Source organism: Clarias gariepinus, chromosome 9 (assembly GCF_024256425.1).
Source record: "Clarias gariepinus isolate MV-2021 ecotype Netherlands chromosome 9, CGAR_prim_01v2, whole genome shotgun sequence".
NCBI lineage: Eukaryota > Metazoa > Chordata > Actinopteri > Siluriformes > Clariidae > Clarias > Clarias gariepinus.
In genome coordinates this window covers 17,876,676-17,896,896 of record NC_071108.1, presented here as the reverse complement: position 1 = coordinate 17,896,896, position 20,221 = coordinate 17,876,676, and the positions used below count along the sequence as shown (strand labels likewise).

At 38.0% G+C, this 20,221-nt stretch overlaps 1 protein-coding gene across 4 annotated transcripts in view; it reads left to right on the top strand.

Moving 5' to 3' along the window:
- Positions 1 to 1,779: 1,779 nt before the first annotated feature.
- Positions 1,780 to 20,221, top strand: part of grid2 (glutamate receptor, ionotropic, delta 2) — a 547,500-nt gene continuing 529,058 nt past the window's right edge. For all 4 annotated transcript variants that reach the window (XM_053504059.1, XM_053504056.1, XM_053504058.1 and 1 more), the window contains exon 1: positions 1,780 to 2,418. In XM_053504059.1, the coding sequence (XP_053360034.1) occupies positions 2,331 to 2,418 (88 nt within the window). In that variant the 5' untranslated portion in view covers positions 1,780 to 2,330. The remainder of the gene's footprint in view (positions 2,419 to 20,221) is intronic.

The window sequence follows — 20,221 nt, the reverse complement described above, 5'->3', positions numbered from 1 at the left end:
TTTGATAACAAGTTACATGCTCAGAATAGTTTCCTCTTTTGTTTTTTACCCACATTTACCTGTCTTTGGGCTATGAAAGCGACTTTATTAGGTTTATCTGCAATCCCAAACTCTAAAACCTTAAAGGGTTCCTTGGTTTGTCTTTTTGAGGAACTCTGAAGCTTTTAATAAGCCTATCAAGTGCTTTTCTCTTTTAGAAAAGCTTGTATAAAGAACCACTTTGGAAGATGCAAACTCTTAATTTTCTAAAGGACTTTGAAGGAACTATTTTCTAAGAGTGAAAAGATTTAAAGTAGAACTATTTCACAAAGCTGGAAACATTACTAGAACCATGAAGACTCAAGTCAACTATCAACCATTATAAAGAGGCCACTTAGGTTTCACACTATAATCATTTATTCATTCATCTTCTACTGTATACTGGTTATGTGTACAGGGTCACAGGACCTGGAGTCTATCCCAGGAGACCTAGAGGAGGCACATGACAGGGTGCCTATCCATCATAGTGCACACACACACACACACACACACACACACACACACACACACACACACACACACACACACCACACCACAAAATTTCGGGAATGCCAGTTAACCTAATCTGCATGTCTTTGAACGGTGGGAGGAAACTGGTATACCCTGAGGAAACCCACCAACCACGGGGAAAGCATACACACTTTATACAAACAGTCCTGAGTCAGGACACTGTAATCATGTAGAGAAAAAATATTTTCTGTCTAGCATTCAACAAGGTTCTTCAGTTTGTCCCAATAGAAGTACCCTTGGACTATAGGAGTACCTAGTATAGGGCATTCAGACTATCCCTCATGTCTTTAAAACTTAAGACTCCTTAAAAGGCTCTTTAGGACATCTTCAAGATAAAATTAATCTGAGGACTTTAGTCTTGAAGATGTCTGTAGTGAGAGATTTTAGGCTTTAGTGGTTCCTAGAGATGTCCCAATAGGTCTTTATCCCTGATTACATCCTGCAGTTCTACCTACTGTATGTCCACTGGAAAGTGCATGTAGAGCCACAAAACAGAGTAGAAACCTAAAAGTAGAACCTTTTCAGGAATGTACGAACCTTAGCTAACTAAAGACCTTTTTATGCCCAATATCACAGGGCACAAGGACACACACTCATATATATATATATATATATATATATATATATATATATATATATATATATATATATATATATATATAATACAAGCAATTTAGAATCTTCAATCAGCCTGCATAGCATGTGTTTGGACTGTTGGAGGAAACCTGAGTACCCAGAGAAAACCCATCAGTCCCAGAAGTGTGAGGCAACAGTGCTAACCACTAAGCCGCCATCTTCCCTAAAATAGCATCAAAACTTTTCTTTTTTAATTTGTTGAACACTCTGGCCTGAAGCTTTATTAATGCCAGTGTCTGATTTTGTTATAGGCTATATAAAACAAAACAAAACAAACAAAAATTATAAATCTATGAATTCCAAAAGAAAATATTTCTATGATTTGTCTTAAATGATCATAAGCAGAAAGGGTCTTTCTTTCAGAAAACTGAGAACCCTTGGCTAAGGACCACTGAGCAGACCCTTTTTTTTTTTTTTTTTTAATAAGAGGATGAATATCTTCAAAGGTGGACAGGGGAGGAGCGATAAGAACACAGATTACTCTTCTGCATGATCATAACTCCGCCCTCTCTCTCTCTCTCTCTCCCCCGCTCTCTCTCTCTCTCTCTCTCTCTGAGGTAATCCAGTTCTGCTCAGCGCGGGATCCGTAGCGGATGCTGCGTATCTTTTCGTGTCTCCTCTCATCGCATACTAAGCAGAAGTCGCATGTGAACTCCCACTTAATTCTCCGTCGCAGGGAGAAAAAAAAAAGAATTGCAGCCTCTTCAGATTCCACAGCGCTTAATGGGAATACGGGCTCCGAGCTGAATCTGCGTCCTCCAGCCTGAAGAATCGTGCGCTTTACAGGAAGTTCTGCGCCGTTTGATGCTGAAGCCATCACAGCCGTCGCGTTTCTCCGGACTTTCTCCACTGTCTATTTGGATCGGACGCGCGCTGACCGGACGGAGTATATTTCAGCTGGGGTTTTTTTTTTCTGGGGAGAATTCCCGAGACTGGTGAAGGATATCTCGGTTTTTCTTGGCGCTCGATAGAAAGCAGCCGCATCCACGCCGGGAGGGCATCGAGGGAGTGCGGCTTTAAAGGAGGAAGCGCATCCATCCAGTTCTCCCTCCTCCTCCTCCTCCTCCTCCTCCTTCATTTGGACTGGAGCCTCAGGATTTAAAGCAGTCATCCCGCAGGAGGAGAATTGATTTGCCGCTGGAGAGATGAAAGTTTTGCCGCCTGTGATGCTTCTGCTCGCATTTTGGAGTCTGGAGTGGGAGCCTGTGCTCGCCGATTCCATTATTCACATCGGTGAGTTAAAAACCCAGCGCCTGAAGCACACTCAGTTTTCGGGATTCCTCTGATCTTTATTCCGAGGCATTTAGTCTGTGCAGGGTTAAAAGCCGCTGCTACATTATTATGCAATTAACTCGATGCAGATCGCTGCGGCTTTTCGAGCCTATTCAATACCAGTCGACTCGACTCGATCGGGCGGCCAGCGACTGGATTTTGTACCAGACGTAGTTGGACATGAACTGTAATCTTCCCAACAATGCGCCCATTATATTTGCTAGGTTGGTCGTGAACAGGTGGTTTGGTTGGACCGGAAGAGATTTTCAGTCATGACGATTCACGCATATCGGCGATTCATCGATTCCTTAGTATCCCTTAATACAGGATATGGACTATCATTTAGGGATGAGCTCAGAGCGCGTTTGCTCGCGCGTAAATATATATAACGTGTATATGTGTGTATAGGGAAAGGGGGCACAGAAGTGTGAAAGAGATGTGGAGAAGTGTGGAAGCGCGCGTGCCCGTTTGGATTAACTGTGCACGAGTAGACGCGCTCAGAATAATGATAAATCTGGAGCGGACGCCTCCAAAATCTTGCTTAGTAGACGCGCGCGCGTGTGTGTGTGTGCTGGGGCGAAAGAAATGGCGCGTTTTAGATCAATATAATCTGCAAACTTAAGGCCTAAATAGTGCGTCAATCTTCATCAGCTGATGTGAGCTGCACGCGCCCAGCTGTCTCTCCATTTGGCAGTTAGTTAGAAAATTTAAATGAAAAAAAAAAAAGAGTAGACACACACAAATAAGAGTATGCACTATAAAACTTTTTAGTTATTTTTTTTTTGTGCACCTTCAGGTCAAATAGTTTAAACAAGGAAATGCAGAGCCTTATCCACAACAAACAGGTGGCCTGCAGTGAACTCTTCTATCAGTCATTCTGGCCTTATTTTGTCTCAAGTTTTAAAACTGTCTTTTACATTCCTAAACCCACTAATTCCAGCAAAACAAACAAACAAAAAAATATATTGTTTAATACACGTTGTGCAAATGACAAAAACATATTGAAGCTCATAACGATTAATTAAAGCGGTGGTTCTCAAGCCTGGTCCTGGAGGACCCCGTGTCCTGCACGCCTCAGTGTTTCTCCTGCTCTATCACACAAACTTCGATTTAGGAAAAGGCTATCAATTAGCTGATTAGTTAAATCAAGTGTAGCTGGGAACAACATTCGATTGTGCTGGACAGGACTTCCCCAAAACAAAAGTGAGTTTCGTGACAGACGGTTTCACGGAAACAGCGTGTTTCCAAAAAAAAAAAAAAAGCCAATCATGTGGAGGTTACATTTCGCTCAAACGTGTTAATTCCCCCTATGTACCGAGACTTTAGGGTCACTCCAAAGTTCTGTGCTGTTGCAGATGTAGTGCTTGATTAATACACTGTTTGGTTCTGTGGTAGGCGATGCGGTTTTTTTCTTCTGCGTGCAGAGTGAACACAGGGAAGCCTCATTTCTTTGCTGGATTGCTGAGAAGCCGAAGCGCTTCAGATGGTATGTGCCATATCTCGGTGGCGCATTGCTTTTATGAGCTCTGCGCCCAAAGCCACGGGCACGTATTCCTGTCAGTGAAAAACCACAATGTCCCTGGCATTACCCGAGTCCCCTGGCCGGCACGGCCCCACTGTAACGCCAAGTGGGCACTTATTCCTTCCAAGTAGACTCCAGACTCATGTTTCATGATAGGACAGTTTAGAGTGACTCTTGAAGGGCAATTCACAAACGTTTGGTTTGGGAGAGAGCGAGAGAGAGAGAGTGCAGGCTTTACGGCTCAGTTCGCGCCCCCTAGTGGCCGCTTTCCTCTCTCCAATATTTATTCGGCTGTACGTGACCAGATTGATTATTTGTATGTCCGACAAGCTCTGGCACTGTGCAGCCCTTTTTTTTTAATATATTGCTCGAGAGATTATAAAGTCCTTCCAGCAGTGTTCAATAACTACATGTGCCCGGACCGTATTAAGTTGGAATCTGGTTTAACATATAGATAATGTTAAATATTGTATGATTTTCCTCAGGGGTTTGACAGAATTTACCTGTACAACTTGGCCATTTTTTTTCCCCCACCGTCTTCCAATGCAGTCTGAAATAAGAGACTTTGGACTGCTTTTTGATGGTCAATCTCAATAACGATGATCTCTGACTCTAACAGAGACCACTGTGTACAGCGAAGCACAAACATCTGGATCCATAAGTATTTTTCTTATATGACTGCTAATATTTGTCTTTTTATTTCTGACCCTAGATGAAATCAAAACTAGCTAGGATAGAATCTGGCCTAGAAACCTCTTTGGGGTTTTCTTTGGGGTCACCCCCATTACACCCCCATATTGATCATTACAGAGCAATAGTTGCATTAATGGAAAGAAAGAAAATCTCTTAATTTATTATTATTATCAGTTCTGATAAATTAAGGAATGTTAAAATTTCATGTATCTAGCACGCACGTGTCAAAGGCTGAGGCTGTCAATTTAAGCATTTGTCGTACTTAATTGTGATACTCAAATTTTCCCTGTATATCCAGACCTTTGGGCCATGCTGCAGGTTACTCAGACAGCTTACTTGCTGATTTCGACCTGTTTGCTATTCATTATTCCTTAGTTGCAAATTAAACAATGTGTTGTACTTGATATCCTGTATCTCATCACCCTCTTGCACCGTCATATGTTACATGGTTTAGTTACATGGTTTATTCCAAAGCCAAAAAGAATTGTGGCTAATAATCGTCAGCACTGCCTGGCAGGTGGGCCAGATGGGTAGTCCAATTTCAACAGTCTATTTTTGGCCATTTCTTGGCCTCTATCACAAGAACACAGTGGTAATGTGTTGTGTTAGCCTGCGGGCTACCTATCATGCCAGTATTTCATATCTAGTACTTCATATCTTAGATTCTAGACCTTGTTCAGGGGCACTTCCGCCTTCTGTCTTTCACTTCATTTCAAGACTGTTATTCTTTCAAAATTCAGATTCATTTTCCAGAATTTGTAAGTGTGACTGCTGATAAAACACAACAGTGCAGCAGTAAACAAACTGCAGAATTGCCACAGGCTTAAAAGAATCCTATCACTTGTTTTACAATATAATTGTTTACCCTGAACTAAATAATCTAGCAGGTCAAAGCTTTCCACAATCCTTTCTGACACTTTATGTGAGATAGTGGGGTGGCCAGGTCTACTAGTGTGCCACCCAAGGGAGCAACTTTGATGACAATGACTGTTGCAAATTTGAACGCTAGGGTGGCAGATTACTTTAAAAATCCCCCACTGTCAAATGAAAGCTTCAATTGTAGAAAGGTTCAATCAAAAATAAATGTTTTATGAAACTGTTCCTCCTGGTGTTAAATTTCTGAAACAGACAGGCACATCTTAGTTGATTTCAACTCTATTTTGTTTATATAAAGCTTTTAAAATGAGACATTGTCAGAAACCAACTTCTAAAAATGTATAAATCTATAACTATAAAAATCTAGATGTACAGTAAATCCCGAGCAGGGCAGAGGCAATGAGAAAGTCTATGAAGTCACATGAAGAAGAAACCATGAGAGGAGATGACAGCAAACAGAAGGATTATAAGTCATTATGGGTTTACTGTATGAACTGTATGCTATAAAATCGAAACAGTGCTAAGTATGAGCAGCAGTGGATTCATATTGTGAGAAAGCAAAGGTTAAGTAAGTGGTACAGAGGCCAAGTGAATCGTGTTATTTGATGTCAAGCTGTTTGAAAGCTAGGTTCTATCCATGTTTTTTTTTTTTTTTTTTTAACATTTTCAGTCTGAAAGAAACTTGGCTGTAACATTTTTTTTACCTTAATTTTGCCACATCCTCCAATAGTCTGGCAAACAAAAACTAGCAAAAATATGACAAGAGTAAAAGGCTCATCTCATATCACAGAATAGCCTTACAGGAGTTTGTAAAAAGATGTTTACAGACGTTTGTAAAAATGATGTTTAAATTCTTAAATAAAATGTATACAGTTATTAAGATTTAATTATTTGTCAGATTTACCCTAGCACCGTGAAAATATTATTATTGCATATCATAGTTAAAAAGCTGGAGTCAAAGTGCAGGGTTAGCTCCCCTGGAGCATATGGGGTTAAGGGCCTTGATCAAGGCTCAACAGTGGCAGCTTGGTGGTTCTGGGGCTTGAACCTCTGACCATCTAATCATTAACCCAGAGCCTTAACCGTTAGATTCACCACTCCCCCAGTTATTCATGGAATAGCTTTATGAGATCACATGGGGAAGAAACCATGACACAAACCAGACTCAAAAGGAAACCCATCCCCATCTGGATGACACACAGTATAGTAAAGTGCATTCATATAGACTGGAATTTGTGAGCTTATGCGCTTTATGAATATCTACAGCTAGGGAAATTAAGTACAAGTAATCCTGACATGATTTTGGGAGATGGATGGAAAGGAGGATTCTCTAGCAGATTCGGTATGTACTGTATATGCACAACTTTCAAAAGCATTTAATGAGGATTTCTTTAAACAGAAATACAACATAATTGCAACAGTGGTTTTATATTATCCTGCTATTAAAACATTTATATTATCCTGCTATTTAAAACATTTAGAAATTATTTTTACTGCACTCGGTTAAAATCCTGTCAGTACTGCAAATAAAATTACCATGAGAATGATTTAATTAGTAATTACAGTAACTACCTGGCAATGGTGTTTTAAAACCGTGTTTACTGTAGATACCGATCTTAAGGGAAACTGAGTCCCCTTAAAGTGAAAATAAAAAAAATCGGTCTTGCTTGTGGGTTTGGTGTGTTTTGTTTCCTGTTTGGCAGCACATAAATATCAATACATGGTAGTAGATTAAACAGCGCAATGTAAAGTGCTGATTTAGATGCAACAGATTCAAGCATTTAAATTGGGAGTATAAGGTTAGCAATCAATATTGCTGGGTTATTGCATTGTGCTTGAGTGATGCACCGGGTTTTGTAGAAGCTTTGATGTTTTTAGGGCTTATGCTGGCATTTGGTGAAGCACACTTCGCCACACATTATGGTACTTGAAAGACAAAGCTTTTCGCTGTCTCTGTCACTTCATGTGACATTTGGAGTTTTGCTATTTCCATAAAAGCTGTCTCTTGCATTATATGCTTATCTGGATGACTATAGAGTGAAGTGAGTCAGACATAGCTGTGTTTTTTTTTTTTTTTGTCTTCGGGAAAGTGCATACAGTATCCCTGTGTTAGGACTGAAACATGCAGTGATCTTGCAGTCAAGGGCATGAAAATGAAAGAGCATAGGAATAATTAAACGAGCCTTACAAGTGTCACTGTTTGATCGTGTGCCTTCCTCAGGTTATTAAAAGAACAAGCGTGCTTACGTATTGAAAAGTCCGTTCTAACAATGGTTTGACAGCCCGGGCGTTCCTCTTGGGTTTACCCTTTCTTAATTTATAATTCTTTTAAAGAAATTTTGTAGCAGGCTCACCTGAGGCCTTTTGAGTGGCACTTTACTTCAAACTAATCTCTAGGGTAACAAAGTCATGTGCAGCAAATTTGGGATGGGAACGTCTGTCAGGATGAGCCCTGTCAAATTGTTCAGGCTTTTTCCTGTATTACCTCTTCATGTTCTACCAGAATAGGGTATTGTGAAAAATAAAACCTTTTATTCGAGCCATTTAAATGGATCCTTGTAAGACTGAGAATAAGATTAACTAGAGCTATTTTCCCCCAAAGTGTGGAAAATGTGAAATCACTGCAACTGAAATATAGCTTGCTTCCTTACTTTTCTTTTCTTGATTTTTTTAAAACAGGTTTTATGATGCAGGATCATTAATAACCTAATGCTGCTTTTTAATTTACAAATACTACAGTTATGTAATTATGTATGCTCTTAACTCTTTTACTTTGCCTAATCCTTATTAAAGCTCTCCAACCATTATCAGGCTGCTTGAATGGCCCTTCTCTCTTTGTGTTAAAAAGATCAATGGACGTTTGGCACCTCACACTTGACTCTGCTTGACTCTATTTCCTTGTGTTTTATTTTTGGGTTGCTGATGCAGAGAACTTGAGTTATTTCCTACGTATCAAGTAAACATGCTCCCGGTGAACTGTAAAGCAGCGCTACACCGAACACATCAGTCAAGCCTCACTACGGGGGTTAAGGGGAGCAATGCGGTGTCGTAATTACCATACACTGAGCTGCAAAGAAAACATTTTGCTCTAGTGACGGCTGCTCTGTGATCCATAATAGCCGTACAGGAACGGTGAGACTGTATGTTAATCGTGTCAGGTGGATAGATAAGACACCCAGCCGGCAAGCCAGCACACATGTATCTCCATGGCTTGGCGCTTGGGCTCCGTCAGTGCAGAGCAAACCTTACAGAGAACATGCAAACAGAGTCAGACTTCACACTCCCTACAAACAAGCTCTTGGAACATACCATAATCCTCTGACGAAAGGAGGTCCCCTTTGAGAGGTGATGGCTCTGATCATCTCGGCCTGTGCGCATGGAGCCTTGGGCCCCATTCTTTGACTTGTCTTTCCCTCTCTCTCCCTCTCTCCCTGCCTCTTCCGTTCCTCCTACCTGTTTTCTTTCAAGCATCTCTGATCAACTCCTGTGTGCTTACTGCATGAGTGCTATGAGCTTTAGAAGTCTTGCTTAGTTCGGGGGTTTATTATTTCTTTTGCATCAGGAAGTTATTTCACACTCCTCAGAGAGCAATGCATACTATAATATGTATGATATTCTCCGGTTTGTTTTAGCTTGATAGGCATTACTTGAACAACATGGGCGTCCCTCTGCTAAACAAAAGAAGTAAGTCTGTGATCCGAACAGACACCTTGTTTTGTCTTGTACAGCTTAAACCTTCTTTAATATCTCTCCCACTCCATAAGCATGCATTTTTAAAGTTGCCTTAAGTATGGTTCCCATGTGAAAGAAGATTTATCTTTCTCATTTTCAGACAGAATAGTATACCCAGAGTTCTTCTATACCACAACGCGAGTAGAAGAATTCAGTGCTTAAGAATTCTTAAAGAAACACTTAATATTCTGAGCCAGTGATTTTGCAAACCATGGTTGCTCTAACTCTCCATGCTCATGCATCTCGTCTGGTTTCACATGATTCTGGTTGAGAAGCGCTGATTGAATCTGCACATGCATTCACTGTATAGTGTGGTTTCAGATTAACCCTTATGCAAATACCTTATTCTGTTACTTTATAGCATGAACATAAGTCGAGTGAATCTCAAACGTTAAGCTGTAAATCCTCTTTGCAAGAAGCCTGCTTCAATCATGTGGATATTGTCTCGTCCTCACTAATTCCTTTGATTCTTTCTGACCCTGTGTATTGCCCCTTGATATCATGAGAGGTCCCTTCCTGATTTGTGTCACTGTAAATCCTCATCTCATCATCCTTCTGGCCTCAGACAATTAAATACAGTAGTATAAATTAAAAACAATTTGCTGCAAATTTGTTGGAAAAAAAAAAAAACCCAGACCATGTCAGGCTGTTAGCATCGTGCTGTCTAAAGTTCAGCAAAAATGCATGCTGGGATTTAATTAGACAAAAATGTGTTGTTGATATAGAGAGAAACAGGGTTTGCGTAGATGAAAGTATGGCTCTGAGTTAATTGGGTGTAGAAGCCGTACCAAACTCTTTCTATATTTGTTTACATTATCATAGATCTCTATGCTGTGCTTACTATTGAACATTGACTCTAGTATACAGTATTAAGACACTGCTAAAAGCAATCACCAAACAGTTTCAGTAGGAAAGATGACATAAGCTTTAAGGAACCTGGTCAGACTTGCAAAGTCATACCGCATTTATTTATAACGGTGTTTTATGCTCCTCTTGCTATACGTCTAGTATGTTCAAATGCCTCCGATGCTCCATGCATTGGTCAGCCAGTCTCTGTTATTTTTTGTTCGCCTATCTCGGTGAGAATCTTGAAGGTAAAAATGTGATTTCTGCGTTTCCAGAAGCACAGGCATCATTATTGTCATTATTGCCATGGCAACACCACTTTTCATTTAAGTATTGTCTGCCAGTGTTGCATTGTAGAGCAAGCAAAGAAGCTGTTTAATGCATGTTTGTTTGAGTATTCCCGCTATTGGCAGATTTGTAAAACCCAGTCTTGATTTTTATCATGATTGTATACAGTAGATGATAATCCAGAACACATATTAACATTTTGTGGTTATAGCTGCAGTAGCATAAGTAGCGAATGTATATCATGAACCTGCAAAGGCAAACACAATACCAAGCTGAGTATATAATTATATGGTGTTTAAAAACTAAAAACTTGAAATCACTGAGGATAACATTAACATTGCTGTTCATTAGTGGTCTCGATGCAGTGTGCCTGAGCTTGAGCAATTTTGCCGAAAAGAATTGGGATACAGATTTGCAAAGCAGATACAGACATGCTCCAGTAGCTCTAATTGCAGCCAAAGGTGGCTCTTCCAAGTATTGACCCAGGTGGGTTAGTACTTATCTTAAACAAACACAATATTTCTTCTTTTTCTGTTTAATTAACCTTTGTGTCACCAAAGAAAACAATTGCACTTGCAACTAAACACAGTGTGTAAATGACGCTTTGTAAAAATTCTAATTCAATCAATTTAGGGTGTAAATGTGAAAACAAGTTCAAGGGGTTAATACTTATGTCAGGCTTTGGAATTAATAGCACTCGTAATTATTTATTGGTAGGCTTTCTTTCTTTTCAAGCCGTGAGCCTGTCTTGTGGCACGTTAACATTTTGTCATGTCACAATGATGAAGTGCAAACGGATGAACATTCAGACCTCCTTTATTAAACTCCATGCGCAATAAATAAACAATACAATATCCTGACTTGAAACAGGAACATGATGAGTGGACATGAACTACGAACACGAACAAAGCACTTACACCAGGGAACAACAAAATAAATGATGCAAGACTAATACATATTTCTGAAAAGAAAATTAAATACACAGACTGATTTGAAAAAAAAAGTGAACATGACATAAATCAATACACAATCACATGACATCATCAACAAACCCTGGATAATACTGTACACAAGTGACCACTATAGTTGCCGAGAGTTGTGGCATGCTACAGACTGTGTGAAGGCAAATCTGAGAAAAGACACATTTTATAAAATGTTAAAATTTAATTAAAAGATCAGTATGGCACCTAATATAATACAATATAATATATTTTTTTAAAAGATGGGTAAAATAGCCTAAGGACATTAAGAGCTACCACATGCATGTTAATATCGGGGATGTTACAGTAGATCGAAGGCAGTGCTGGGAAGAAAAAATTTTTTTTTTGCAAGTTAACCATTAGGTAGGCATAAACTTCAAGACCATTATTAAAATAAAGATGCCATGTTTTTTCTTACTTTAGGACAGAATTTATTCAGATAAATAAAAATCTTAATTGATTTTATCTTATGTTTACCATTGCTGAAGTGTGAACAAATTTATGTTTAGTAGAAAATATTTGTATGTTTTCTTTCCAATCTTGTGCTGAAAAGTGAAAGATAATGTTTTTGTGATCTCTGATTTAGAAAAAATAGATTATGTAAATATCTGCTTATAATTAATAGTAATTCATTTATTATTTATGAATTTAAATTAAAAACAATATTTAGTAATTTGGTGATAGACATATTTATATGTTTATCTCCTAATTACTAAATAGGTGATAAATACAGTATTTATATGGCATAAACCCCACATAATTATAAACCCACCTACATGATTGGTAAACTGCTTAGCATGCAATTTCGGCAATATCTTTTTTACATAAAGGATGGCACCAATGTTTAAGTGCACCTGGCAGTTTGTCGCAGAAAAACAAGATATACCCTAATTGCAGGAGTTCAAAAGTTTACAGAATCCCACCTTAAAAGTTAGTAAAATATTAGTTTAAACTGTAGCAAATCTGTCTTGCATAAGTTTGGTTATACGTACAGTAGCTACTATAGGCTTTAATAGTGAATACACACATCAAAATAATATAGGCATCATCTAAAGTTCTTTATAAATAAAGAGTATAATAAGTAAATAAATAAATAAATAGTAGAAATCACACCTAGAGTACTGTACTCACAGGATTAGGACTAAATAGCTGTGTGGCAATAACCAGACAGTTATGACATCAGTGCACTTTTCCCCCCTGATGGCACAGGCATATTCCAGGACTTATAGTGTAATAAGGTTTTAATAGCACAAGGAATGATTTTCACACATGAACTGGCCACCACAGAATCCTGATCCTACTAAAAGACTTTAGGATGTTCTGGAGTAGAATTTAGTTATTAGATTGATTTATTGATCTTCAATAAAATATTTTTGAAAACAACTATGGAAGAAAAATGTTATACATTAAGTTGCATAAGGTTGATAAAACAATGCCGTAGAGAATAGATGCCACAATCAAAGCCAATGCTGGTCCAACAGAAAATTGTGTGTGTGAGCTTTTTTGGGCGGATAGTATATCTTGTACCTAAAAACTTGCAAGTAGGGTACCTCTGCAACCTTCCGCTACACTTCAATTATATACATTATATTATATTTAAAAGAACACCATATGCACATGTGGAAGTGAAGGATACTATACATGCTAAGGGTACAAAAGATAAGGGTGCCACCCCAGGAGAAATGTACAGTTTACCACAGTTTTTAGTTCATTTCAAACTCTTTATTTTAACACTCTTCTACACCAAACTTTTCACAACTACACTTCACCTGATTATCTAATATGTTGGATCCATTTCGAACTGACCTAATCAAAATTCCCCTTTGGCTCTTAATGTCGCATGAAGCTCACCAGCCACAAATAGACTCGGTCCCTTCCTGAGCAGCCTTGACAATCACAGTTTGGCTGTTATGCAGTCTGACCACAGGAGTCACATAAATAAAGTTTATATTTGTATTCTATTTAAGCTTGAACTGCTGTAAATTCCCCAGTCCACTATTCATATCCTTTCCTCCATCAAACTGCATCCTGCTTGGTTTCACTGGTCTAGAGCTAAAATTCGACTTTCTGTTTATTTAACCTTCTACCTGTGTTATTATGAGTGACTGCTATGAGGCTACATGAGTCCTAATTTTGCCAGGGAGTGCCTTCTTTGTCTCTAACTTATTCTTAGAAAAACAACAATACATTGGAACTAAGCAGAAAGCATTTTATTATATTGTAACTCATATCTCATAGGAAGTAACTATGTTTAGTAGTCAGGTCAGAATATAAGATGCAATGAACCATGATTCTTTAGCATTTTCAAAAAGTCATCATTTGTAAGCTAGCTGTCTTTTAAAATCTATCAGGATAATAATCTTGATAATAATAATAGTATCCTCGTCTGTGCATTATAATTGAAAGACTAAGGAATACTAAGACTAAAGAATAAGGATAGAATAATCCACAGGAATGGGAAAAGAGGACATGAAATTTTGTTTTCATTTAAACTTTGTTTGAATTTTATCCACCACAGTGTTGAGTGAAATCTTGTTGGATTAATGGATTTTGTGTGATCAAAGAGATATATTATTCTGTCAGCATGTTGAAATTAATCAGGGCAGACATTTGCACACTTGTGCAAGCAGCGAAAAGCAGACAAATTGTAAAAGTAGAGATTTTGCTGTTAAGGAAAGTGGGGTTCGACTGTGGAGAAAAATTACAATCTAGCATAACTGTATGTGTCCATCTTACTTTTCTAGCATTGTGTTATAGAGGGTAGCAATCATAATCTAATAAATACCCTTCCTGAGTTCCCTAATAAATATGGCATTTGCTGCACCGTTTGTTTCATGCGTCTGCCTTTCTCCGAGACACTACTTATGCATGTCATCTAACACGGAAATTGGCTTTCTCGTTATCTCCTATCCTTTTTCACACAAAGCCTTGAATAAGATGAAGGTTATGTTGCAATTTGTTTGTTATAGCTGGCGCTGGATTGCGGTGTATTTATCAGTTGATTATAATTATAATGACCAGAGGCAAAGAGGGGGAAGGGAGAATTGGTGTGTCTTGGCAATTCTGTACCTCTGACTCAAATTCTTTAAACGTTATATGTTATTCAGTTATATGAAATGAACGCTGTTGCAACGTTGGTTTAACCAATTTGAGGCATTACATGGAGTGGAGGAGAGGTTAAAGGGGGGTAAAGAGACAACTGCAGCACATTGATCATTGTCACAGTTAAAGAAGTTTGGCATTTTCACAACTGTTTTTTTTTTTTTATCCATGGTTGCTACTGATCAGATCAGATTAGTGTGGCATGCATGTATCAAATGTTCTCAGGCTATGCCACCCTGGCTAAAATAAACCGGTAGAAGTATGAATGAACAATCACAATGTGCATTAATGATCATTAGTTTTGATTATTAAATTGGATGAACACTGGGAGAGTGCAGCATCCCTACCCAGAAATCCCTTTTAATTTGAACTGTCTCTGATTAATAGAAACTCTCCTTGTGCCCTGCAGCCGAATGCCTCGCCTTCGATAATTGGATTCTGGAATAAGTCCAGATACGGCTTTACATTGCTTTCTACATGACGACATGGGATTCCAGCGCTCTTCAATATTACAGTTCCACTCCAGGCGAGTGAATGAAATATTCATACCAGAAAATTACTTTAATATGGGGACCTTTTGAAGCATTTGAAGATAATTTGCAGCTTTCCCGCTTCTTTTCTAATGGTCTTTCTGTGTACTTGGCAGGTCATACTGGCATAATATATGTTAAAAGAATCACCCGGAACATGGGCCCACTGTTGCAGAAACTGCCTTACGGGCTCTGGGGGTTCTATCCTCTGTGGGAACAGACTCACAGCTGTAATTCAGTGCAAACCCCTTTCAGAACTTTCATAGAGGTTTTTTTTTAATAGTTTTAAATGCCGGAAGTGACCAAGAATTAATGAACAGGATCCTGAAAAAAGGGATAAATGCTGGCAGACCAGAAGCAGTTGTATGGCTTCCTAATCCCAAAAAAGAAGAAATGGGCACAGGGAATATCCTGACATTTTAAGATCAAAAGATTGAGTGTCTGCATGGATTATTCATATTCTTCTAGCTGAATACTATGGAAGATTAGTTCTTATCTCAGAACACTCGTTTTTGGTTGTGAAAAAAAAAATGGCAGCATTCTTCTAGTTTCCAGTCCTTGCATTAAGCTGGGTGTCAAGACACAAGATAAGTAGACTTGTGAATCACACAGACTAGTGGCCGTCACACTGATGTCCGCCCAAATCCGCCCCCCGTCCCCCGCCCCCTTCAAACACACATACTCATCAATCTTTTGTCACTTGTAGGATTTCAGTGATATCTTGTGAAAAACAAAGAATTTAAGTTAACTTAATAACTTCTAACTTAATAACTTTTATGCTAATTCTTAGATTTTTCAAATGAACAAAATGAACAACAAAACCTGGAAACTATCTAAAATGACAGTCTGTTTTAAACTATGGTATTTCGATAAAATTCATTTAAAATCATTTAAATTAAACTTTATTTGGAACATGAAAAGGGATTTACAAGCCAAATCCCATGTAAATTTATCACGGAACTCTTCAGTGTTCATTGCTCTTGAAGGTAATTGTTTTTAATGTCATTAAAAATCGATTAGCACTACACTATCCAGAGATATACCGAATGAAACATGATTCTGGTTTAATTCCTTTCAATAAAATTATGAACCTCAAACTCACAATCAATTTTCTTTTATTACCTTTCCATATCCAGCCTAATGCAGCAATGAGTTGGCTTCCTTAATACGAGGAAATTCTCCACCCTTCCATCAAAGAGCAAAGCTAATCAGCCCTGCCACGGCAGCCCATTCGGTGAGCGCAGAATAAACACAGCTTGAGCCTTTTGCCCGCGTCCTCCCCCTTCAAAATCAATTTGGAAATGTCGGAAGGCAAGCTCCGAAAGGTTTTGGCATGGGAGTGTGCCCCATGGAAACACAAAGACAGTGCTTTCTTGATAGAGAAGATAAAAATCTTAATGTGGTTATGACATCACCTATTGTGCAGGCAGTAACGGATGGACAGGGCCCCACATGCAAAGTAATTTGGCACTTTGTGAGTTTGCATATTTCCTTCAGATGAGAGAATGAGGTACTGTAAACAACGTGCAGATTAATGAGCTTTCATTAGCTGAAGCCGCATAAAAAATTGCCTGACGACTCGAACTGTGTTCACGCTAGCGGTAATCTGTTTCAGAGCAGGGGTGCTATATCTGATATAGCTCTCACTATACGTTGTGTCATCGAGCCTTCCTCTTTTATAGATCTTTCTGTATTTACCCTCACTGCTGCTATTATGACTCTGGGTATTGATTAGCCAAGATTCCAGGATAAGTCAGAATAAATTGAACCATGAGCACCTTTTCTGTGAGCCAAAATAAATATATAGAATTCACATTTTCTCATAAGAAAATCTGTGATGTGCATTGAAGTGGACAGTCCATATGCACACATCTAACAAAATAAAGGTATTTGCAATAACTACAATACCACATTGTATTGTAAGGATTCAATTTAGATATTGAGATAGCTGCTGCAAAACATTGATTTTTTTTATTTTATCCCATGCTATGCAGCTATTTCAGTATAGAGTTGGCTTTATGATTAGGGTTATTACTATGTTAAAATATCAAATGTTTTGGGCTTTAGAATGTATTCAGGATATAAATTCCCTCATTCATTACAAAGTCCTTTGGAACTTTAGCTATAAAGTAACACTTAAGCATTTCTTTTTTTTTTCAAAACGTTACCTGGTAATTCCCAAATATTATAATGAATTAGTATATTTTTTTAAAAAGGAGTGCCAATATAACGAGACATGAGAATGCTTTTTGTTGATGTAAGACACAGTTAATAAAAATCCCAAAACATTAATGTTCAAAAACATCATATTTTAAATGTAACTATAAATCTATAGCCATTCAGTATGAAGAAGTAATGCCTGTTCTGGGCTCTTGTCACTCATGACCTTAATTAGAGTGATGAGCTGCTCTCATGACCTGTAGAGGAAAGAGCTAAGACCGACATGCGAACATCATGACATTGATATACACATACTGAAGTATATTCTGTACAGTACATGCAGTACACAATCAGCATATCGTATAAAAAAAAAATAAAAAAAAGGCTAAACATTTGAACCTCTTCTGGGATGTACTACATCAGCTGTCAAAAAGCAATGCAGTCTGATTAGAACAAAAGAAAAAAAGATAGAGGAGTGTATAATGTTTGTGAGAACTAGATTCCTTCTGCTGTCAAGTATATAGAATGTTAGCAAGCCTCCTTTTCATCATATGTCAGTGGTTATCTCTAGTTTCCAGAAAATAAAGAGGATAAAACAAAATATATTTCAGATTAATGCATAACAAACCTGATGACAGATAAATGACGTTATATTATATTGTAGAAACCCTCTTGAGATAAGGCTCTTTGCTATCAGGGATTATTTGAATAGGAGTATCACATTTCTGAGAAATGTGTCATTAAATACGGTCAATTTCTGTTTCTAACGCACAGCTGAAGATATTATCCTAATAAGACATTGCTACTTTTCAGTGTTCATTATTGAACAATAAGTGGTTTATGGTATATTGAAGCATATGAGAAAGGAATTATTAAAACCTGGAAGGATAGTGATGAACTGTCAACTTTGTGGAAATGACATTGGAAAAAAAAAACATGCATGTAGATCACGTAAATGCATCTTGAGAATTCACAGCTTTGATTAATATTGAAAGTTAGAACATTGCAACGCGTACCCACAGAAGTGAGACTAAACAGCTGTGTGGCCATTCGAAAACCACTTATATGTGAGAATAATTAGGGGGAAAAAGCCTTTACTGTGCTAGCTATCTTAAAGATTGGACTTTGAAGCAATGACATGAGATCATTTGGTCTGCAAAGTCCAGATGTAAAGAGGGTAAGAAGGGAAGTTCTTGACCTAATGCACCCATCATGCACATTGCCCAATACTTCGTACAAAGCATTGTACAAGCCTCTGCAAGGATTGTAATGATCTGGGGTTACTTTAGTTGGTCAGGTCTAGGCTCAGCAATTAAATGATGTCAGCTGATGATCAGAATGTTCTGAATGACCAGCTGTTTTTTTTTCTTCCCTGATGACACGGGCATGTTCAAAATTGTGAAATTGTGAAAGAGTGGTCCTGGGAGCATGAGGAATCATTTTCACATGTGAATTGACCCACACTGTGTGCCGAAATCGAAGCTAAAGGTGGTCGAAAGAAATCTTAGAGTGTGTGACATTTTTATGCCCTGGCAGTGTATGGGCTAAATTATATGCAGGTCTTTTGTAATACAACTAAACAAAATTATTAAAGATTATACAAAAAGCGTTAATAAAATAAATGAGCCTTATAAGGATGTAATAGTCCACACCAGACTAGAAAAATCCTGTTTTTGATCGGCAGCACCGGTTGGAGATATCCAGTGCATTAACCAGGACACGACTGACATGTCTAACCCGAAGAAACCCATCATGCCAACGTGTCCGGAGACCTGGTAGTAGAGATATGGCCAGGTGAATTTCAGCATACATGCGTGCTATAGAGATTTGGCTTTTCTCAACTGCCTGCTGCTGTCTAACAGGAGGGCTACATCACACCCACAGATTTATGCTGCTGCTTTGCCAATCGAGCTCTGCTTCATTTGATTAAATATTTGGCACTGGAATGAAGGGCAGTGGATTTGCAGTATCAGTTCGGAAGTGTGTGCTTCATGTGTAACATTTGATTTATATACATAGTAAACATTTCTCTTTGATCCTGAGGACAAGACTTGGCATAGAGCCACATTCAGAGTGGAGTTATGTGTAAGTAGTGAGGATTTAATACCAGAATTGCCCAGGTTGAATCAGTATTTAAATTATTCCACCCTTAAATTACTGACTCAGATTTGAGTTGGCTGATTTTGACCTGTGCACCTTCAGAAATATTACTTATCTCGAAATTTTTTATGGTGAACTCCACTTCAATTCAGTCGGCTTATCCTTCAAAATGTGGCCTCATGAATGAGCTCTTATAGGAACAGATAGAATTGTATATAATTTGCTGGATGTTACAGTCATGGATTTTCTGATCTGTCCTGCCATGTACATTTTATCAATATTTTATATGAAATAATTCAACCATATTGTGGTATAAATCATTGTTATTGACACATTGTCAGCGAGAATAAAAACTTAAATGTGACATCACAGCTCTGACACATAAATGTTGTTCCTCAGAGGTATGCAATACATGAATACATAGATAAGTACTGTAACTCAGTCAGCAAAAACAGGACTGCAATAATATTCTAAATTAATCTATAAGTTTGAGGTTAAATATTTTATTTATATAGTAAATAAATAGTGAATAAATGAATAAAACAGTAATATTTCTTGAATCAAGTGGAATAATAACCATAAGCGTACCCCCAGTAATCTAGTCTGTTTTGATGACTTGACGTGCCCGCGACTTCGCTTTTGGGGAATTCAATTGCACACTCATAAGCATGTTTTAAAAAATGTACAACGCCATCTGTTGAATTTTGGAATGAACTAAAATTTTTACGTGTTACCGTGAAGTGTGCAGAATGAAGGTGTGAGATCGCATTTAAAAGATTTTAATTGCACACTCATAAGCATGTATTAAAAAAATGTACAGCACCATCTGTTGAATTTTAAGATGAAGTTATGATTTTTTTTCAAGGTACAGTAGATTTTTTTATTATGATATAAGGGCATTTTTTATTTAAATTATTAATTAGCATGCGATGAAA